The 18,953-nt window shown below is 37.6% G+C and overlaps 2 protein-coding genes across 8 annotated transcripts in view; one reads left to right on the forward strand and one right to left on the reverse strand.

Moving 5' to 3' along the window:
- OSMR (oncostatin M receptor) overlaps positions 1-4,747 on the forward strand; it is a 30,892-nt gene extending 26,145 nt beyond the window's left edge. For all 3 annotated transcript variants that reach the window (XM_030467933.1, XM_030467934.1, XM_030467935.1), the window contains 4 exons: positions 766-930; positions 2,433-2,511; positions 2,785-2,857; positions 3,024-4,747. In XM_030467933.1, the coding sequence (XP_030323793.1) occupies positions 766-930; positions 2,433-2,511; positions 2,785-2,857; positions 3,024-3,464 (758 nt within the window). In that variant the 3' untranslated portion in view covers positions 3,465-4,747. The remainder of the gene's footprint in view (positions 1-765; positions 931-2,432; positions 2,512-2,784; positions 2,858-3,023) is intronic.
- A 4,787-nt stretch (positions 4,748-9,534) lies between these two features.
- Positions 9,535-18,953, reverse strand: part of RICTOR (RPTOR independent companion of MTOR complex 2) — an 88,041-nt gene continuing 78,622 nt past the window's right edge. For 3 of the 5 annotated variants that reach the window (XM_030466874.1, XM_030466876.1, XM_030466877.1), the window contains 7 exons: positions 18,674-18,851; positions 17,338-17,422; positions 15,907-16,140; positions 14,386-14,538; positions 12,540-12,663; positions 11,498-11,636; positions 9,535-11,327 (listed from right to left, as the gene is read on the reverse strand). In XM_030466874.1, coding sequence (XP_030322734.1) covers positions 11,253-11,327; positions 11,498-11,636; positions 12,540-12,663; positions 14,386-14,538; positions 15,907-16,140; positions 17,338-17,422; positions 18,674-18,851 — 988 coding nt within the window. In that variant the 3' untranslated portion in view covers positions 9,535-11,252. The remainder of the gene's footprint in view (positions 11,328-11,497; positions 11,637-12,539; positions 12,664-14,385; positions 14,539-15,906; positions 16,141-17,337; positions 17,423-18,673; positions 18,852-18,953) is intronic. The other 2 variants (XM_030466875.1, XM_030466878.1) reach the window with 2 other exon arrangements.

Here is an 18,953-nt window from a genome sequence, read left to right on the forward strand (position 1 = left end):
ATTTTTTTTCAGGCAAAGATTTCTTGCTTTTGTTTATCTTCAAAGAACTTGACCTAAGATTAAGGGCTGCATGATTCTGGCAAAAAAGGAAATGGCAAAACCCAAATCATTCTGGTAAAAAAATAAACAATTGCAAGTTTGGCAGCAAGTTATTAGGTAGTCTGCCAGGTGATGTGTAATGCTGTGGAAGATGCAGTGAGAAGGGATGTAAATTCACCCCAGTGGCAATGAGTCAGGATGCATCATCCTTCTCAGAAGAATGTGTGCAAATTACAAAGGTGGGTTGCACATACTCTGTTACTTTAATGATCTAGCAGTCTCCCTTAAGCTGATTTGTGACATTTTGGGGAGACCTTATTGCAGCCTTTACAGAGAGTTTATAAGATGGAGAGAGACTTAATCAGGGCCTTGGTGATAGGTCAAAGGGCAGCGGTTTTAAAGTTAGAGGGTAAGTTTAGATTAGATAAAAGGAAGAAATTTATTACAAGGGTTATGAAACACTGGACCCTCTTTCTTAGAAAGGTGGTAGATGTCCCATCCCTAGAAACTTTCAAAGAAAGGTTAGAGTTCTGAGTTACCTAAGCACCTTCAGAGAGCTGAAGGTCTCCTTGCTCATTGCAGCAGTTTGGACTAGGTGACCTTTATGGATCCTTTCCAGACCAAAGTATTCTGTGATTCTGTTACTGATTTTGTGATCTATTCTGTAATTCTGTCATTGATTTTGTGATCTATTCTGTAATTCTGTCTTCATCTGCTTCATCCTAGACAATTCAGTGCTATGTAAATACTCAATTGACAACCCAGAAGAGAAGAGATACACTGTGAAACATCTGTTGTCAAACACGAAATACAAACTAGTGGTTAAAGCATACACAGGTGGAGGAGAAAATCCAATTGTTAACTTTAGATACATAGATACACCATTTAACTGTGAGTATTGGTTGTGGAAAATTTGTATTCTAGTGAGAGGATGGGATGACTTAAAAGGTTTGAATAACCTTCCTTTCTCAAGAGAAGGTGTTTAATTCAACGTACCGTGCACTTGAAAAAGGCTCCAACTGAGAAATTCAATGTGCATACCAACACAACATTTTGATACTTTTAAGTAGCATTTTTTTATTATTTTAGAATGAAAATAATTTTACATTTTTATTTAAGTCTTACACCTTTCTGGGAAAAAAAGCTTAATATATGCACATTTGCATGGCTAATGAGTCCCATTTTCTAGAAAGCATTGAAAAATTATAATTTTTATTTAAATAGTTTTCTAATAGGAAAAACCACAGATCTGTGTTCAAACAGGTAATTTCTGTATGGACTCTTGAACTTTAATATTGATTCTTACTATCATGAGTCTTCAAACCCACTGCCAAGTTAACGCCTTCATAAAGCATTAAAAAAGGGTTGTTGGCTTGAGCAATGTAGTTTGTAACCAATCAAAGTAGAATGGAAATCACTTGCCTGTAGCTCTGTTTCCTTGAAAATACCACTCAGCAGTTGTGGCTGTGAAACTTATGGTCCAAATTGGAGATGTCTGATTTTGAAAAGTTTGTTGGAGGTGAAGAGGGAGGGAAGGAGTGAAGCATTAGCTCGTATACAAGGAGACTTTATGTTTTAGGCTGATGAGCAGAGCAGAGTCTCACAGCTCCTGACACCCTCACAGGAGGCAGTTCTGCCTCTTACACATGGGTTCCAGCTTCCATGCCCCAGCCTTCTGTTGCAGAGGCCCAGACATTTGTGAAGCCACTCAGGGAACCAAACCGGGGGCCTAATTAAACAAGGAAAGATAGAAGCAGAATTTAACATGTGCCCATTCCTTACTGGGCTGTGTGATAGGGACACACAAACTTGCAGGCACAGGGCAGCTGACTAGTGTTCCCCCTTGGTCTGCTTACTACAGCCTCAGCTGCTTGTGAAAGGCACAGCCCAAGGCTGTGTCTTCCAGTGAGAAAGCAGCAGTGAGATTCTTGTGTCAGCGTAAAACCTAGGAGAGCATGATCACTCCTGTAGCACCTGTCTTGTTGCAGTCCTCCCATACCAGAGGTGCAGATGTTCTTTCAACATCTCATGATAAAAACCTCTCTTCTTCAGTGATATGAGAAAACCTAAACCAGATAGTTGAGCAAGGTTGTTGTTGTCGTTGTCTTAACTTTTGGAAAGTTACTCTTACAGTTAAGACGCCAACATGAAGATAACTTTAAAACATTCTCATAATAATTCAGTTTTGGTAAAGGAAGTCAAGGATTTACAGTGGCATCTCAGAACTTCCATCCAACCTATCGGTCCAACAAAGACCACAAAGTTTTACTGCTGAGTTAGTGGCAGGCATTGCACATGGGCCTGATGTAATTTTTGTCTCGGAAACTTGGGTTATATTAAATTCAACAGGTGTGAAGTTGACAGCAAAATTTTAATGTATTTTTCTCTCATAGTAAACATCCTGTACCTTCTAATTCTGCTAGTGATAATTCCAACACTAGCAGCAGCTATATGCCTCTGGAAGATTAAGTGGTAAGTTGTAGTGCACATTTATGTTGCAGAGAAGTAGTACAATTCACAAGCCACCGCTGCAGCTTGTTGCTTCCAGCATGTTTTAAGGCCACATTCATTTTTTCCCTTTGCTGTACATTTGTATGAATGTTTTAGGTATTTGTCTTGTGGCATTTCTGAGAAAATCATCATCTGCTCTTCTTTCTGTAAGCACCCCATTGTGTTGCTTTTGCTGGTAGAATATGCTTTGATGAGAGTACGAAGACCTCATTTGCTTTGCTGTCTTGTTTCCAGGGTGCAGGAGTGCTGCTGTCCTGTAATACCTCATCCTAACAAGAGCAGAGTGCTGTCATTCAAAGAGTTTAATGTAAGATCAATTAAAAAATCTGATTTATTTATGTATACATTCTTTGATAAGCGAAGTTTTAGAAAAATATTTTTAAGACCACATTAGAAGTCCTTTATGTAACCACTCCCTTTTCTGTGAGTGGGCTTCTTCCATTGAGTAATTTTGTTTAATGATTCTGCTGTAGATTGGTTCTGAGAAAGTGTTGAAGATAAGTGACTGCATTCCTGACATGCTAGTAGTGGATAGTAAGGCTGAAGCCCAGAAATTGCATCCATGGAGCCCGTTGTCTTCAACATCAACAGCAGAGAAGATTGATGGTCACAGTTCTTCCTGGATTTATGCTAAAGAAAATGAAGAGAGAGACTTTACACCTACACCCCAGACTCATACTTGGTTTGCAAATTTTGCCTATTCTTCTCATCTTGCCGTTGACTCAGACTCCTATCAAATACCAGAGACACTAGAGGCAAGCAAACCAAAACTGTCACTAGTGTTGTACCAGCCACACTACTATGATATTTTTAATGAAGATGCTGCCTCAACACCCAGAGAAACATCTGGCAGAAAGGCCAGTCTCAAATATATTTCACAAACGCCTGTGCACTGCCTAGGGAGGAGACTTTGATGGATGCTCTTCCATTGAGCCTGTCCTGTGTTTAGTTACACAATATAAATAAGGGTTCCTAAAACCTTAACTTCTTCTGATGAAGGCTTTCACAGATGCAACTACCCTATTCCTGTTAATGCTGCAAAGCTCTTGATTCAGAACTAGTTTAGAAATAATGACTTCTGCGTAGGAATGACGTGTGCTGTGGTTTCATTCCAAGCTATGGGCCCCATATGAGATTTACAGGATGTTTTGCAGTCTGTATTACATAGCAGGATAGATGGATCCACAGGAGTTGCTCATAGCCTCATGCAAAAAAATACGCTGTTTTGCAGAAATTAAAAATCAATTCAGAAAATAAAGGGGCAAGTTAAAAAAGACATCAGGGGTTTGTACTCAAGGAGTCTACTTCACTTGCTGTATTCTGTGGTTTTCTACCCACTTGTGCCACCCCTAACCCATGTGTGTTGTGCAGTTGTGCATGGAGCATTACCAAGCTCCAGAGTCTGCCCCAGCCCAGTGGCACCAGTGGGATGAGTTGTATTTTTTCTCTCTTAAATGGTGTAAGGAGTCAACATGGAAGGGTCACCTGCATTCGGTGTGGTGCATGTCTGAAAGATCTGGGTGTCCTGCCCTGTGCACTAGAATTAAATGGTCTCTTGCTTTTACTTTAGCGATCTTCTACCTACCACTGGTGGGCGACAGAGCACAGAAAACACATTTCTGTAGTACCTGTCCCTGTTAGTGGGTTGTCACTCACATTTCAGACAAACGGGGTCCTGACACTTCTGACTTCTCTGCTTGAAGGAATGTTAAACTATGTTCCAAATGTTAAATAAAATCCTCCTAAGTAAACAAGAAATGCCAGGAATTAAGTGAAAAGGAGTTTTTTCAGCAGCTGTTTGCAGAGGTGTTGCCATGGCATTGTGTCTGCTTTTGCTCATGAATTTAATTCTTTTGGTCTTAGCCCTCCTATTACCTAGCAAACTCCAAGCAGCCAGGTAAGCAGACATGGGAGCCAGGTGTTAGGTGTATGAATCCCATTTCTGAAGAACATTATATCCAGGCTGTGTATCAGATAGATCTTTCATGACTGCTTCGGCATGTATATAAAAAAGGGTTTTTATTGCAATGCTCAGAATTCCTTCCAGTAAGCAGCAGCTAATTTGGTCTTTCATTTTGATTTTAAAAATTGCATACCTGTAACGAAGCAAGATATTTGGAATTGTGTCTGATTAACCTCCTTAGTGCACAAGGAAACCTTTGGTTTTGCTTAATTATGTTACTATCTGGAATCTTTCGAAAATAAAAGATTTCACCTTAAAATCACAAAGTTGGTAGTCACAAGGGGAAAAAAGAAGTGTTTTTTACAACTTGATATTCAGCTAATTTGCTAAATGGCAATTAGTTAACTAGCTAATTATACTCTCTAAAACTTAAGCTTCTGTAGACAGAAATGAATTTTGATACCAAAACATATCTAGGTTTTATACTTTTGCTTATGGATATTGGTGTAATGCCCATGAGTTGCGTTGCAATGGGAAAAACAACAAAACCTTATGAAGAGTTTGGGCAAGAGAAGTGTTGAGTGTGAATGGAGGGAGAAGCTTTCAGGCAGGCCAAGGTAAGGTAGTACCAGCAAAGATGCAAATGCTCAGATGGCTAATTGGGGTTAGAGGTACCCAGTCAACAGACTGTGTTGTGTCCACATGTAGGATATACACAAATCTGCTTGGGAAGAAGAAAACAAACAAACAAAAAAAGCATTATATATAGCCCTTCCTTTCAGCCTTCAGGCAGTGAAGTAAGGAAGCATATCTGGTTACAATCAACCTGAAGTTCTGTTCAACTGAGCATACGGAAGAGAGGAGGCTGATACTATTCCATGGAGACATCCCAGAGAAAATTATCCTTTTACATCACTCTCAATCAAGATACAGTGAATTCAGAATGTTGATACCACCATATCATTACAACTTAGAACAGCTCCTTCTCCAAGTGTTTAATCACATCATCTGGACTTGTATAGCTTAAAAGCTTTACTGGTGGGGAAAAAGGCCAATAAACAGAAGTCAGCTGTTCTGCTCCTACACAAATAAAACTTCCTATCTGTGCCTTTCAAAATAAGTCCTCTGTTTTTAAGAAGGTTTTGAAGGTATCCCAAATCAGCAGCTGCACATCTAAGGAACTCTGATACATAGGTCAGTTAATGTCAGACTATCCCATGAAACACTGTAGATTTCTATATGCTGCAGATCCTCTTGCCAGGGGACAGTTTCAGCATTGCACAAATTCCTACTTCTGCCAAGCTGCTGGGGAGTGAGTGGATGGGGCTGTGTGGGTAGTGTCTCCACCTGTGCCTTCTTAAGTGGGTGAGACACTGTCGCCTCTTGAGAGGACCACCTCAGCTCCAATGCTCTTTCTTAGGAGAAAGTTTATCTGGAAGCAAGGAAACTCTTAACAGGTACCAGATTGCTCAGTTATTTGGTTAAGTTAGGTCTTCTATCTATAAACCTTTCTGCTTGCTGTGTGATACCCGATATAGGTCATGGGTCCATAAAACCACCTGTGCTTAAATACACACCAGCAGGATTCCAAGGAGGATAATGGTTTAGTCACAGCCAAAGGGTAAGGTCCAGGCATGAGAACTAAACACTTAGAAAAGTATTTTTGCATAGGTGGAGCTGTGCGGTTAATTTTTTTATTTTCTAAGACATCTGTCATAACATAATGGAAAACTAACCTCAGTACCAGCACTCTAAGTTTTTAAAATACAAAATGGTCTATGGACTTTTAAAGCACCTCCTTTCAGTTTTACAAGACATCTGACAAAGCATTGATATAAAATATATTTTGAAAGATGTTTATTTGGAAGGCTTCAGGCTGTTCTAGTTAAGTAGCAACTTACAAATATAAATAAAATTCTAACCCATTTCTAGTGCTGAAAGGTACATATGAGACCAGAAACACTATAAGAAGGTTAAGTATATTTTATTAACAATGCATCCCTTTCATAAGATTACGCTTCAGGAGGCTTTTAATGCCCATTGACATGAACTGTACACGATACCGAAAAAAACCCCAAAAAGAAAAAAACCCAAAACAAACCAAAACACCACACACACAAAAGAAAGAAAAAAAAAATCAAGGTGGGCAATATCATTCTGGGACAAGCCTCTTTAAATTATACAGAGCTCAATGCAATATTCTTACGGAAAATATAGAAATACTTTTTCTTTCTATGTTACAGGTATACAATATAAATCAGATTTCAATGTCTGCTCAGTGGCCTACAAACACTAGATCCTCCAAATATGTAGCAGCGTATTACTAAATAAAAAAAAGACCACACGGCACAGGGAGAGTTAAGTCTTGAGATATTCCTTGATCCCTTCCCCCCTCAGATTGATTAGATATTCTTTTGTAATACAACTTTAGGGATGCTTACAGCCCAGTACTAGAACAATTTTTCAAATAAATCTACAAAATTTTATCCCCTAAGCACATTGCATCTTGTGCTAAAACATCCTACTCAGTGGTGAAATGGCATGTTACACTTTTTGGCATAAATTACATTTCTCAAATAAAATAGTGTATTTTACAAAGCAACTCAACCAAAATGTGCAATTTCTGCATGCTGTGGCATTTCTATCCATCTATGTTATAAAAATAGCCCAAAGAAAATCCACATTTTTTTACCAAACATACAAATAAATTCATTGAAAACAAAACTATCTAGGGAACCAGAATCAGGAGCTAAAAACCAATGAGAAGGGAGGCTTTTAGCAAAATACAAATGTGGTTTCTAGCGTGTTCCCAAGTCTTTCAGAGCTCTCAGAATTTAGTCTGACCTAGTATACCTTTATTAAGCATACAGTAACTTAAGTGTAACTTGAAAAAACATGTTACAGGACCTGCTTTCAGTTGGCTTCCATGAAGCTCTAAGTGACAACTCCAGCACAGTCCTGCCAGGAGGTGAGCAGAAACCTTGGAGATGCTCTGAAGCCTAGCAAGAATCTTTCCATAGCAATTGCTCAGCTTGAACTCACAAGGTTAACACCAGCTTCTCATAGTCCAAAAAGCCAAATACCAGGACACAGACTAAGCAGCAGCAACTCTTTCATCTCTCACTAGGCCTTGATTATTTAAGCTACCTTTCTCTTGACACACCTAAAGGTGCAATAGGATTTGTCAGTCTCTTTCTTACTGCAAATTACAACTCTCTTGTTCAAGACTTGTATACGTTTCAAAGTAATAGAGCAAAAAAAAAAACAAAACAAAAAAAAACCCCAAAAAAGCAATATCCTCACCTCTGCCTTTTTTTTTACATGTTTATTAGGGCAGCTTACTTCAGAGTGCCAAGCCACTGTGCCCTAAAAAATACTTTAGCACTTGTTGTGTCTTGGCAAAAAACAACAGAACTCCATAAGAGCACATTTAGGGTATGCATTTCAGGTCAAAAAAGAACTGTCAGGTGAGGACACACATTATTGTGTTAGAAGCACAACATGCCAACAATTGATCATACAATTTAAGAACCTCAAAGACTGATGATCTCCAGCTCCAAATGTCCCCAACATCTGGTAGCCTTCAGCATCTCTGAATTTCAGACACCAGAAAAATTCTCTACCTCCCAAAAGGACACTTGAAGCACCCAGCTTTGTCTGTCTCCCGACTCCATGGGGAGAAAGAAGTCCTTGAGGAAGTAACTGGGAGCCATTTAGTTAGCTCACTGCCCTTTGGAGAGGGCTATTCCTTTCCACTGATTGAGAAAGGAGACTTAGAAAAGCAGACAAATGACACAGCAGACTAAATGTGATGCATTTCACAGCCAGCCCCTCCCTCCCACATAGGCTTCCTCTGCAGAGCTGAGTATTTTTTGTTAGCATGTTGAATGACTCAGGAGTTTTCTTCACCACAGCAACCAAACTGTATTTGTATATAGTGTAAGCAAACACTATGCTTTACCATTTATTCAACAGCATCACAAATCATTTGCACTGGAGAAATACAAAGCAGGGAGTCTGTCAGCTTCTCTTGCAAACCTTTCTAGAAAAAGTGGAAGGATTCTTTATTAGGGTTAATATAAGCACATTTTTTATTTACTACTGTTTACTTTTGAAATCTGATAATGAAGCAAATAACACCCCGGGATAAGAACTTTAAAGGGATATTTTAAAAAAAATTAATCTACAGAATTAGAAATTCACAGTTTATAACTAGACCAATATCAAATTCCTTCAGTAAGAGTATCCCCTTCATTTGCCAATTAAAATGAAACAATAATGTGAGCTAATGTAAATAGGTAAATTAATTCTAGAAATGTTGCAGCCTATGTACACTACAGACTTTACATCCTTGATGCATACTTGCTGTAATCTACTGACACTCATATGCTTTCAGGAAAAAAAAGTCGTGTTTTATAACTGAATTTGCAGCTATAATTTTTACGGCAAGTTTCTGATGCCATGGATCCCCACACAAGCAAGAACTTAAGAACACTGAAACACTGCAGGATGAAAACTCTTTTCAAAAGCATCTTGATGTGGCTTTTGCTTCTTTTAAAATCAGAGGCCTTCTTATGGTGCTTTCTACATTAAGTGCTATGGGTTAAATGGTAACAAATTAACAAAGGTGGTTTTTTTTGTTTGGGTTTGTTTTTTTTTTTTTAATACAAGTGATAAAAAGCTGTTTATTTTGCTTTAACTGCAGAAAAATAACATGGAGTTGTTTGATGTAACCCCATCTAGTTATTAAAGCAAATCTCTCATAATCTAGCCTAACTGAGGTAGTGTTTGAAACTACTGCTTAAGATATGCTAGCCCCATTTTTGGGAAAACTACATTATTTCCTTTGGAGTTTATACCACTATTTGGTCTACTGTGATTGACATTTTGGTTTTACAGAAGCATTTGTTTCTTACGACCAGAGATGTCCAGTGGTTACTGCTGTGGTATGTTCTCAGCGCATTTCAAACACGCCTTGACACGGTTTATCTGTGTCACTGACCCTAGAAGGGTTGTATTATTCTTTTTTATTTTTTTTTTTTATTTTATTTTTTTTCCTTCTTTTTTTTTTTTTTTTTTTTTTCTTTTTCCTATCTTTCAGTGGGAACTCAAGTAAAGATAATCTTAGGAACTAAATTTAACTATGAGCAGCAACTTACAATCTGCTTTACCAGAGCCTGGTGGTATGCAGTACACATAAGAACTAGGTGAAGTGAAAGCTGCAAAGCAGTGCTTATGTGGCAAGATAAAATTTCCAGTAAGAGCGAATAAATTCTACAGTTCACTAGGAGTCATGTTTTACTGTTCACAGGACTACTTACTGAAATGTCCAATAGCATACCAAATAAACAGCTACAAGCATCAGGGTAAATTTCACTTATCTTAAGTACTAATTTGACAATTATAAAAAATGGTAGAAGTGAATGGATAAAAATATGTTCTACTCAGTACAGTCCAGCTGAATTATTGACCTATATCAAAATCAAAGGATAATCCCTTCTATTACAGGCGTTCTAACAAAGGTGGCCATGCTACTGTATGTACACATTTGCATATATTTATGTTACCTTCATATAGAGGCTTCTGAACCTACAGATCCATGATAAAAGTGGTGGGAATTCTTACTTTATTTTTTTAAACTTGTACTCATTAGTTTAGAAATCTCACTAGTGATGTGACAGAAGCAACCAGTCATTAACAGTCACCATATCTTGTAACTTTTGCAGCAAGTCTTAAATACCAATATAAAACTAAGAACTGCTGCTCCAAAATTTGGTACTTAAGGCTTTTCACTACAATTATTAATAATTATTAGATGCTTGATCACTCATCCACTTAAAATTTAAATAAACCTCTGATTTTATAAAAGGCTGTTTCCGTGGAACTTGGAAAACACTCATATTTTGTCTTCTCACAAAAGCAGCAATGATTAAATGTTTTCAAGTTTAGTTTACACAATATTCATTTATCTGATATAAATCATGCTTTTTAAAGGATTTTAGTTAAGAGTAAGACCAACATCCATACTATATGAGCGTGAGTGTAGAAACTGCAAACATATGCACATAATTCAGGGAAAACCATCTGATTTGAGCATTTTAAAGTTAAAATTATTTGTTATTTTTAAAACCAAACTGTAGTGAAAATCCTTAACTGGTTCAGATGAGATACATGTATGTAAATGCAATGAAATTGGAGAGACTGTAAATACAATGATTTATAGCTATAGCAATATTAAAATAACTTAAATGAACCTCAGATTCACGTAGGTTTTTCTATCTGTCTGAAGTTACAAACCCCCAAGTAGTGTTATAAACAGTACAAAAAACAACAGACAAATGCTAACATTATCCCCTAGCATCCATGATTACAGCATGGCTCCCCATTGCTGACAATGGAATGCACTCTCATTGCTCCGATTCCTGGTTATCAAAAGCAAGGCTTCTCTGGAACAGAATCGGAAGTCAGTCAAAAAAGATGTCTCTTTGTGTTGTCCTATGTTTGTTACTTTATGGTAGAAAATGAAATGAAAACTTGTGGAGGTGTTCAGTGCTCGGCTCTTGCATATACTGGTAATTACTATTATTAAAACTACGGTAATGTTTAATATATCCCCAATGAGCTCAAAAGACTTGGGCAGTAATTGGTTGAGGAAGAAAAAGCTTTCAGTTCAGTCTCCAGGTACCAGTAGCTTCTGGAACAGTCCAGAAGATGATGCTCCAAGCTTTTTATCCAGTCAGTCCGAGGTTGTTTGAGCATTTCAGAAAGTCTATATGCAATGCACTGCACGTGTCAGAGGTCAGGAGTCAGCTGAGGGATCAATTACTGGTTGTTTAGTTGGTGCTGCTAAAATAGCCTCTGCTTCTTCATGCATCTGAAAGAAAAAGATGGATGAAGTATGAATGTTTTTAGAGATTTACTAGAGTGACATCAGAAACTATCTTCCTTGAAGATATGCCTGAAAGCATCTTTTATTCAGAACAAGCAACCTGCACATGGCTGCCACATTTTGGTGCATTCAATGCATCTGCGCTCTCCACTTACTTGTAAGAACTGCACATCCTGAAACAGCTCCTGAATGAACCTTCGAGATGGGAGTCGAAACGTACAATGTGCTAACAGGTATGACACCTCAGAGTAAAGGCAAATGTCATCAAATGCTTGGGGATACTTCTCCTTAATTCTGAAAAAGTGAAAAAACAAGGGTTTGTAAGTCTTGAATAGATTTTCATCACATATTTCCACCATATATTGGTTGTTAACATTAACAGAACAGAACTCCTCAGTACTAGGCATTATCAATTCGGGATGTGGAAAAGCAAGAAAATAAAAATGGACAGCACTATTTTGTATTAAACCGGAAGAAATACATATTAATGAGATAAAATAAGATACATAGCCTGAAAGCCATACAGAATTAAGATCTCACTGTCTTAAAATAAGAGATGTACAAAAATAATTGTTTTATTACAAAAAGAGCTAGCATCCACATGTACAAACTTAATAAAAAATATATAAGAGGTAACAATTACCTGCAAGCATTTTTAAAGCAAAAATGAGCATTTCTGCAATTTCTTTTAGCAGTTGCATGTCATTTTTCAAAGCCACTGGTCTAGGAACCAAAAGGTTTTAGTATAACATCTGCTCCCTAGGTTTATATTCCCCTATTTTAAGATGATTTTTTTCCTATAGATTAATTTCAATAGCTGTACTCTTGCTTAAATCAGATCTGTGTTTCTCAAGAAGTTACTTTCAGTTTGTTGTTATTCTTATCTGATCTATATTACTTGGCAGAAATAACAAGAATTAATGCTTTTTAAAAATGCATGATATTTGAGGTATAAAATGAAATATAACTACAGTTGAATTACTGATTTTAAAAAGACTGGGAAGGAGGAAGAAACTAGACAGAGAGCAAACATTAAAAGAAAAACTCTCTGTTTAGCTGTTACGTTAAAATAAATTATTCGGTAATATCTGCTTGACAATTTTTTGAAAAATCACAAAGAAGATTAATCATGGTCCCAGATATCTGAGAGAATACATACGAAATGTTCCTAAACCATCTGAAATGTATTGAACTTACGTCAGGAGTCCAGTTTCATGGCCCTTAGTTCCCACTGAACTACTGAGATTGATTACTAAACGTAAGACTTCTTTCCGCAGAAGTATTCTGCACACTGGTGTATCATCTGGGATTGATTTTACTCCTGGAAAAACAAAATAAACAGCATGGAGCTCAAATATAAAAATCTTTGATAGCTCTAATCTTATGTGGCATAAGTCTGTTTCAGCATTCCATAAATTCACAGACACCTGCATATGTATTTATATATACCGACCCTTCTCTGACAGGAAATAGGGGACCTGTTACATGGGATACAGAGAAGGCTGAGGTATTCAAGGACTTTGCTGCCCCAGTGTTTACCTGCAAGTGCTCTAGAAACATCACCCAAGTCACAAAAGGCAAAGACAGGGATGGGGAGAATGAAGAACCATGGTAAGGGCAGAGCAGATCTGAGATCCCTGGCTAACAGTTTGATGCCCAAGATCCCTGGCTAATAGTTTGATGCCCAAGTGGAGATCAGTGATGAGCAGTGTTCCTCAGGAGTCAGTACTGGTACCAGTGCTGTTTAACATCTTTGTTGGAGACATGGACAGTGGAACTGAGCACATCCTTGTTAAGTCTGCAGGTGACACCAAGCTGTGTGGTGTGACCGGCATGTTAGAGAAGGGATGCCATCCAGCTGGATCTTGGCAAGTTTGAGAAGTGGGCTCATGCAAACTGCACAAAGTTCAACATGGCCAAGTGTAAGGTTCTGCACCCAGGCTGAGGCAATCCCATTCACAAACACAGGGTGTGAGGAGAAAGGACTGAGGACTGCCTCAAGAAGAAGGGCTTGGGGGTGAGTATCTTAAGTTTAACATGAGTACTGATAGATGCCTGCATCCCAGAAATGTCCTGGGCAGCACCAAAGGAAGCACAGACAGTAGGCTGAGGGAGGTGATTCTCCCCTCCTCTACTCTGCTCTTGTGAGACCCGCATCTGGAGTACTGTGTCCAGTTCTGGAGTCCCCAAAGATGGACATAGAGCTCTTTGAGTGTGCCCAGAGGAGAGTCACAAAACTGACCAGAGGGCTGGAGCACTTCCCCTGTGAAGACAGGTTGGGGAAGTTGTGGTTGTTCAGCCTGGAGAAGAAGAGACTCCAAGGTGACTTTATATCAACCTTCCAACACCTGAAGGGGGCCTACAAGAAAGCTGGGGTGTGTAGTGAGAAGACAAGGGGCAGTGGTTTAAAACTTGAGGAGGGGAGATTTAGCCTAGGTATTAGGAAAAATTACTTTACTGTTGAGGGTGAAAAATTTCTTTACTGTTGAGGGTGGTGAGATTCTGCAACAGGTTGCCCAGGGAACTTGTGGCTGCCCCCTCCCTGAAGCATTCAAGGCCAGGTTGGATGGGGCATTGAGCAATCGGGTCTTGTAGGAGGTATCCCTGACCATACAGGGTAGATGGAACTAGATGCCCTAGCCATTATTTACAGAAAATCCAGTAGTTTTTTACGTTGTATTTTTTAACATGAGTGTGGAAATAAAAGGTAGTCAATTTGCTTGTAATGCCAGATGCAGAGCTATTTAATGAGCTGCAGAAATTCCGTATAGCAAAAAGAGCAGAGTTTAAAACTGTGTTCTCTCATCTGCCATAACTATGGCAATTCAGTAACCTTCCTGAGGAACAATGAAATAATTCAAAGGCATTTTCTTTGGTTCTTGACTTTATTTCTGTTCTTCTGCTATTGTTTGTTTTGGCTTTTTTAAAAATAATGACCATTACTTAGCTGCAGTATGCATAGATGAAATATGGTATTTCCACAATATCTGAAAAATGCCTTAGGATTTATAGTCTCTAAAAATAAAACAATTTTCAAACTTACCCAGTACAAGCTCTGTACTCTTGGTGCTGCTAGCTGAACCATGGGACACTGCATCACTACAGCCTGAAATTCCAGAAAATTTGGAGGAATGCACATCTAAGTGATTGTGTATGGTCTGCCCACACCAGTCGGGATAAGGAATGTCTGAAAAATCTGACATAAACAAGATGTTGCATCTTTGTTATTCACATTTTTCCTCACTTTAAATACTTGTTTTTCAACATTGGTAAGCATGCAGGACACTGATGTACTAAAGTACTGTACTGTATAAACTATCTGGAAAATAGATGTTGAATTTTGGATAAATAATACTCAAAATTGCTATTAAAAATATTTTTTTAAAAATCTGAAAATACTTCAGTGAAAATAATTAACTTTTAGACACTGACAGAAGCCTAAAAACTTCTGTCACACAGAGCTCTTATTGATATTTCTGTGCTCAATTTTATGTAACATAGTAAAGATACTCATACATATGCCTATTTTTCCCTTTATATAAATATCAGTGGTGTTGCAGAAAGGGCTCTGACTTTACCAGTGGAAAGATGCGATGAGTAAGTCTCTTTTGAGAGGTTTCAATATCCACAGCTTCTGGCATTTTGGATTTAGAGAGATTAATAGAAAATCCATGCTTTTAATTGTTGCCCAGTAAAATAAAAAACAGTAAAAGAAGGGACTATCACCTAGTACAACTCCTTGCTCACAGAAGGACTCATCTTGAAATGAGATCAAATTACACTGCCAAGAGCTTCCTCATGTTCAATTGGAATTTCTACTCCTACAGCACAGCAAAGTTTATGGCCTCCTGCCCTTTTGGCTCTGTGCCTCTGACAAGAATCTGTCTCTGCTGCACCTGTAATCCCCCTATGCTCTTTAAGACTACAAATGGGACTGTATTTGTCCTCTCCTCTTGATACTGAACTCAAACTCAGCTCTCTGGGCCACTGCTCACATTCTGCATATCATTCCCTTTGCCAGCAGTGCCCTTTACATGTTACTGCCTGAATATGTAACGTTTGTAAAATGATGAGGATCCCTAGTAAGCATCCATTACTGATTTAGCTTTTTAATTTTAAAAAAATCTGAAAATTCTGTTAAGAATCTCAAATTATGAAGACAGATGACTAAATCCCAGAAATTACAGCTCAGCTTCAACAGACTCCCCATACTGCCTTTGTTTTGTCTCATGGTAAACACTTGCTCTTGAGAGCAAGCCTCATTTTTCAGGACATGGATTTTAAATACTAAGTAAGATTTCAAATTCTGTATTTTGGTAAACTCTTACAAACACTTTAAAAAAACCCCAACATGCAGATTCATTCTAGCAGCATTAGAAAACAAAAATATGTAAACGAACATCTAAATAGGAATGGTTTCACAGCGAGTTTATTAAATAGGATTAATTTCAAAGTAAATAATCACTAGGGAAAAAAGCCCTTAACAGATTACACAGTTTTAAAGATGAGCAAAATTAAGTCTTTTCATTCAGTTTTATCACACTTTCCCACAAGGAACACTAACCTGTACGATTATATGAAGAGTTCACTTTGCTGTTAGGCTGATAACCCAGGATTTGAATGCAGACACAGTAAAGGCAGTTCTCATCTGTGTGCTCCTGTAGTCCTGTATCCTCTGTGTTTTCTAAAAACTGAGAGGCATCTGAACGGCTGGTATTCATTATTTCTGTGAGACTGATCTGCTGTCGGAGCATCTGAAAAGGGCTCTTGACAGAATCACCTGTATCTGATGGAAGACGTGTAGGTAAGCAATTAGACACCAGAAAAAAACCAAACCAAAACCAAGAAACCAACACACTTTCAATTAAATATACATACACACTGTATTTAACATTAACTTGTACTAAATACCACAGATATTGAAAGAATATATTTGGTAAATCCTAACATTGTATCAGCATTAGCAACAATAATTCCCATGTATCACTAAGATATTATGAATTTTCATAGTATCTAATCAGATTTTTAAATGACAAGCACCAATGAACACAGTGAAAAAACCCTACAACTTAGTATCTGTAGTACAAATGAACTAGACTCAACAATAAAGAAACAAGCTCAATTTTAGTGACATGTTCTTCCCTGGGGAATACCGAAAAATCAATTTTGAACAAGAGCTGATTTACACTGTTATGTTACAAACTACAGAAACATACTTTCAGGAGAATCACCTTTATATATTACATTAAAAGCACAAAAGAGAATAAAATCAGTAAGGTGTACCTATGTGAATGCTCAAAGTGCTCGTAAAAAACCTGCAGTATATCAGGAGGCAAGACAACAGCTATCCTATACTAATTAAGAATCATTTTCAACGCTTCTTTTTCAATCACCCTACTGAAAAGCCACACACTGATGCCCTACTGATTTCCAGCTACTCTAGAGTAAAAAGGAAATATATTTCAGATCAAGCCAGGCAGCACAGAGCACTTAAAACGCTCTTGTACTATGTTCTATCACTTCTGCTGCTCAACCACCATGGAAACACCACAGAAAGACAAAATTTGCTTTCTGAAATACACACTTCATAGCTTTACTGGTTCCTATGAATTCACTTATAATCAAGAGAATTCAAAGTGTAAAACCTCAGTATGCATATGACATACATATTTTAGTTTAAATTTAGCTACTTTCTTTACTGCAGTAACACTACCATCTTTGATTAGTATTGTGTCTTACTACAAACAAGGATGTGTAGCCTCTCCTTACTCATTTACTAGAGCAGACCCAAGCTTCTATTGCTTTGAGGCAACAGCATACTCAAACTAAATTTAACGGGGAATTAATGACCTGCTATCCTGAATCCAGAATATAGCCGTCAAAACTTGACAGCTAAAAATAACCTTTTCTATAGGGAAAAATTAATGAATGAACCCCCACCACACTGCACACAAATAAACGAAAGAAAGGTTCAAGTGAGGAAAACAACCAGTACCTCCTGCATCAGGTCCAAAGACCTTAGCTCCACGGTCATCAAGTGGAGGTGTGGTTTTCTTCTGGAAATATGGAGTTTCCTTTACCTGGAATATTGAAGTGAAAAATAGAATTAGCATATGTGATAACCATATGCAAAGGAAAAACAGATTATATAAGGAAAAAAAAATGTTGGCCACTTTTAACAATACTGTCCCCTTTTTACTTCAGGAAAGAAAACCTATTAGAGGAGAAAATTAAGAATGGGTTCCTGAGTACTTAGGAAATGCCAAGGAAAAAAACATGATTTTGTGAGTGAATGAATTAAGCCTTGCTTATAAATGGCCAGTAAATGTTAAATCATATTGATGACAATCTGTAAGGAAGCCAGTGACCCAGAAGTGGCCACTAATTATCTGTCCATGGTCACTGTACACCACTGGTACCTCAGGAGCACAGTGCAAAATTGCCCAGGACACCTAAAATGTTGCCTGCAAGATGTTGCAGAGCCACGCAGAGAAAGAGTTGGGAAAGAAGAAATCAGGCAACATAAACATGCCCTAATGGTGGCCAAGGAGACACAAAATGCATCTATTTCATAAAGGAGGAATAGAGGCATGCAGGATGGAAAGCCTTGCCTCTACTCTAGCTTTTTTGAGATTAAGTAATAAATCTGGGTTTGAAAGGCAAACCTTTAGCAAAATTAAGCCACCAATTTACTTCTGATATTGACCATATCCTCGTTTTGAAAATCAAGTAAGAGTAGTAAACCCTGTGATGCATAATGTTTGTTCTATGGAATTTGCTTTAACAAAGTAGAAAGAAGAAGGATATTGATAAAAAGCTTTAAAATTATCTGCTTAAACTTAAATAAATTTGTCTGCAAGGCCAAGTAAAGACAATATAATTTGAAGCCATGAATATATATATATTGAATAAAGTAATATTTTATCAATATGATGGCAGCAGGAAGTTAACAGTATGATTATGCACACTATGGCTGATCAAGAAATGTATCAGTTAGGCTAGAGAGCTATTAACAAATGTCCACAGACTACGCTCATGTTAGAATAAAAGTAGCTATCAACCAAAATATTAGACATAATATTTATGCTACCATTGTTTAGCACTCTTCTAACCTACTCTTCATCATTGTTTATATAACCATATGAAACAGACTGTGATTTTCTGTAATTAGGTTTAGAAAAGAAACACATTCTCCAAAATGTTTTCCTTCTAAGTACCACACCCACTTTTCCTCAGTTCGCTAGATTTAAACTATTCTGATGAAAACGCAACAGCTGATTACCTTTCAGTACGAAAATACAAATGAACTTATAAAATTATCACTTACATACCTGAAATATTTCATTGATATCCACTGGGAGAGCAAGGCCAATGTAATCATCAGAGCTACCATAAGTAGCATTAGAAACCATAGAGCGAACAGAAGAGGAACGCTGAAGTGTGTTCTGATTAATAGGACTTAATAAATCTTCTTTATCTAATGAAGCATAACTTAAAGCTTTCATGAACCTGTAACATTGAGATTGAAAAAAAAAAAAAAAAAATCACAAACTTGGTAAACCTCCAATTCCAGTATATTAAAAGTAAGAAGGACTGCTGACATACATTCAT

This window comes from Calypte anna, chromosome Z (assembly GCF_003957555.1).
Source record: "Calypte anna isolate BGI_N300 chromosome Z, bCalAnn1_v1.p, whole genome shotgun sequence".
Taxonomy (NCBI): Eukaryota; Metazoa; Chordata; class Aves; order Apodiformes; family Trochilidae; genus Calypte; species Calypte anna.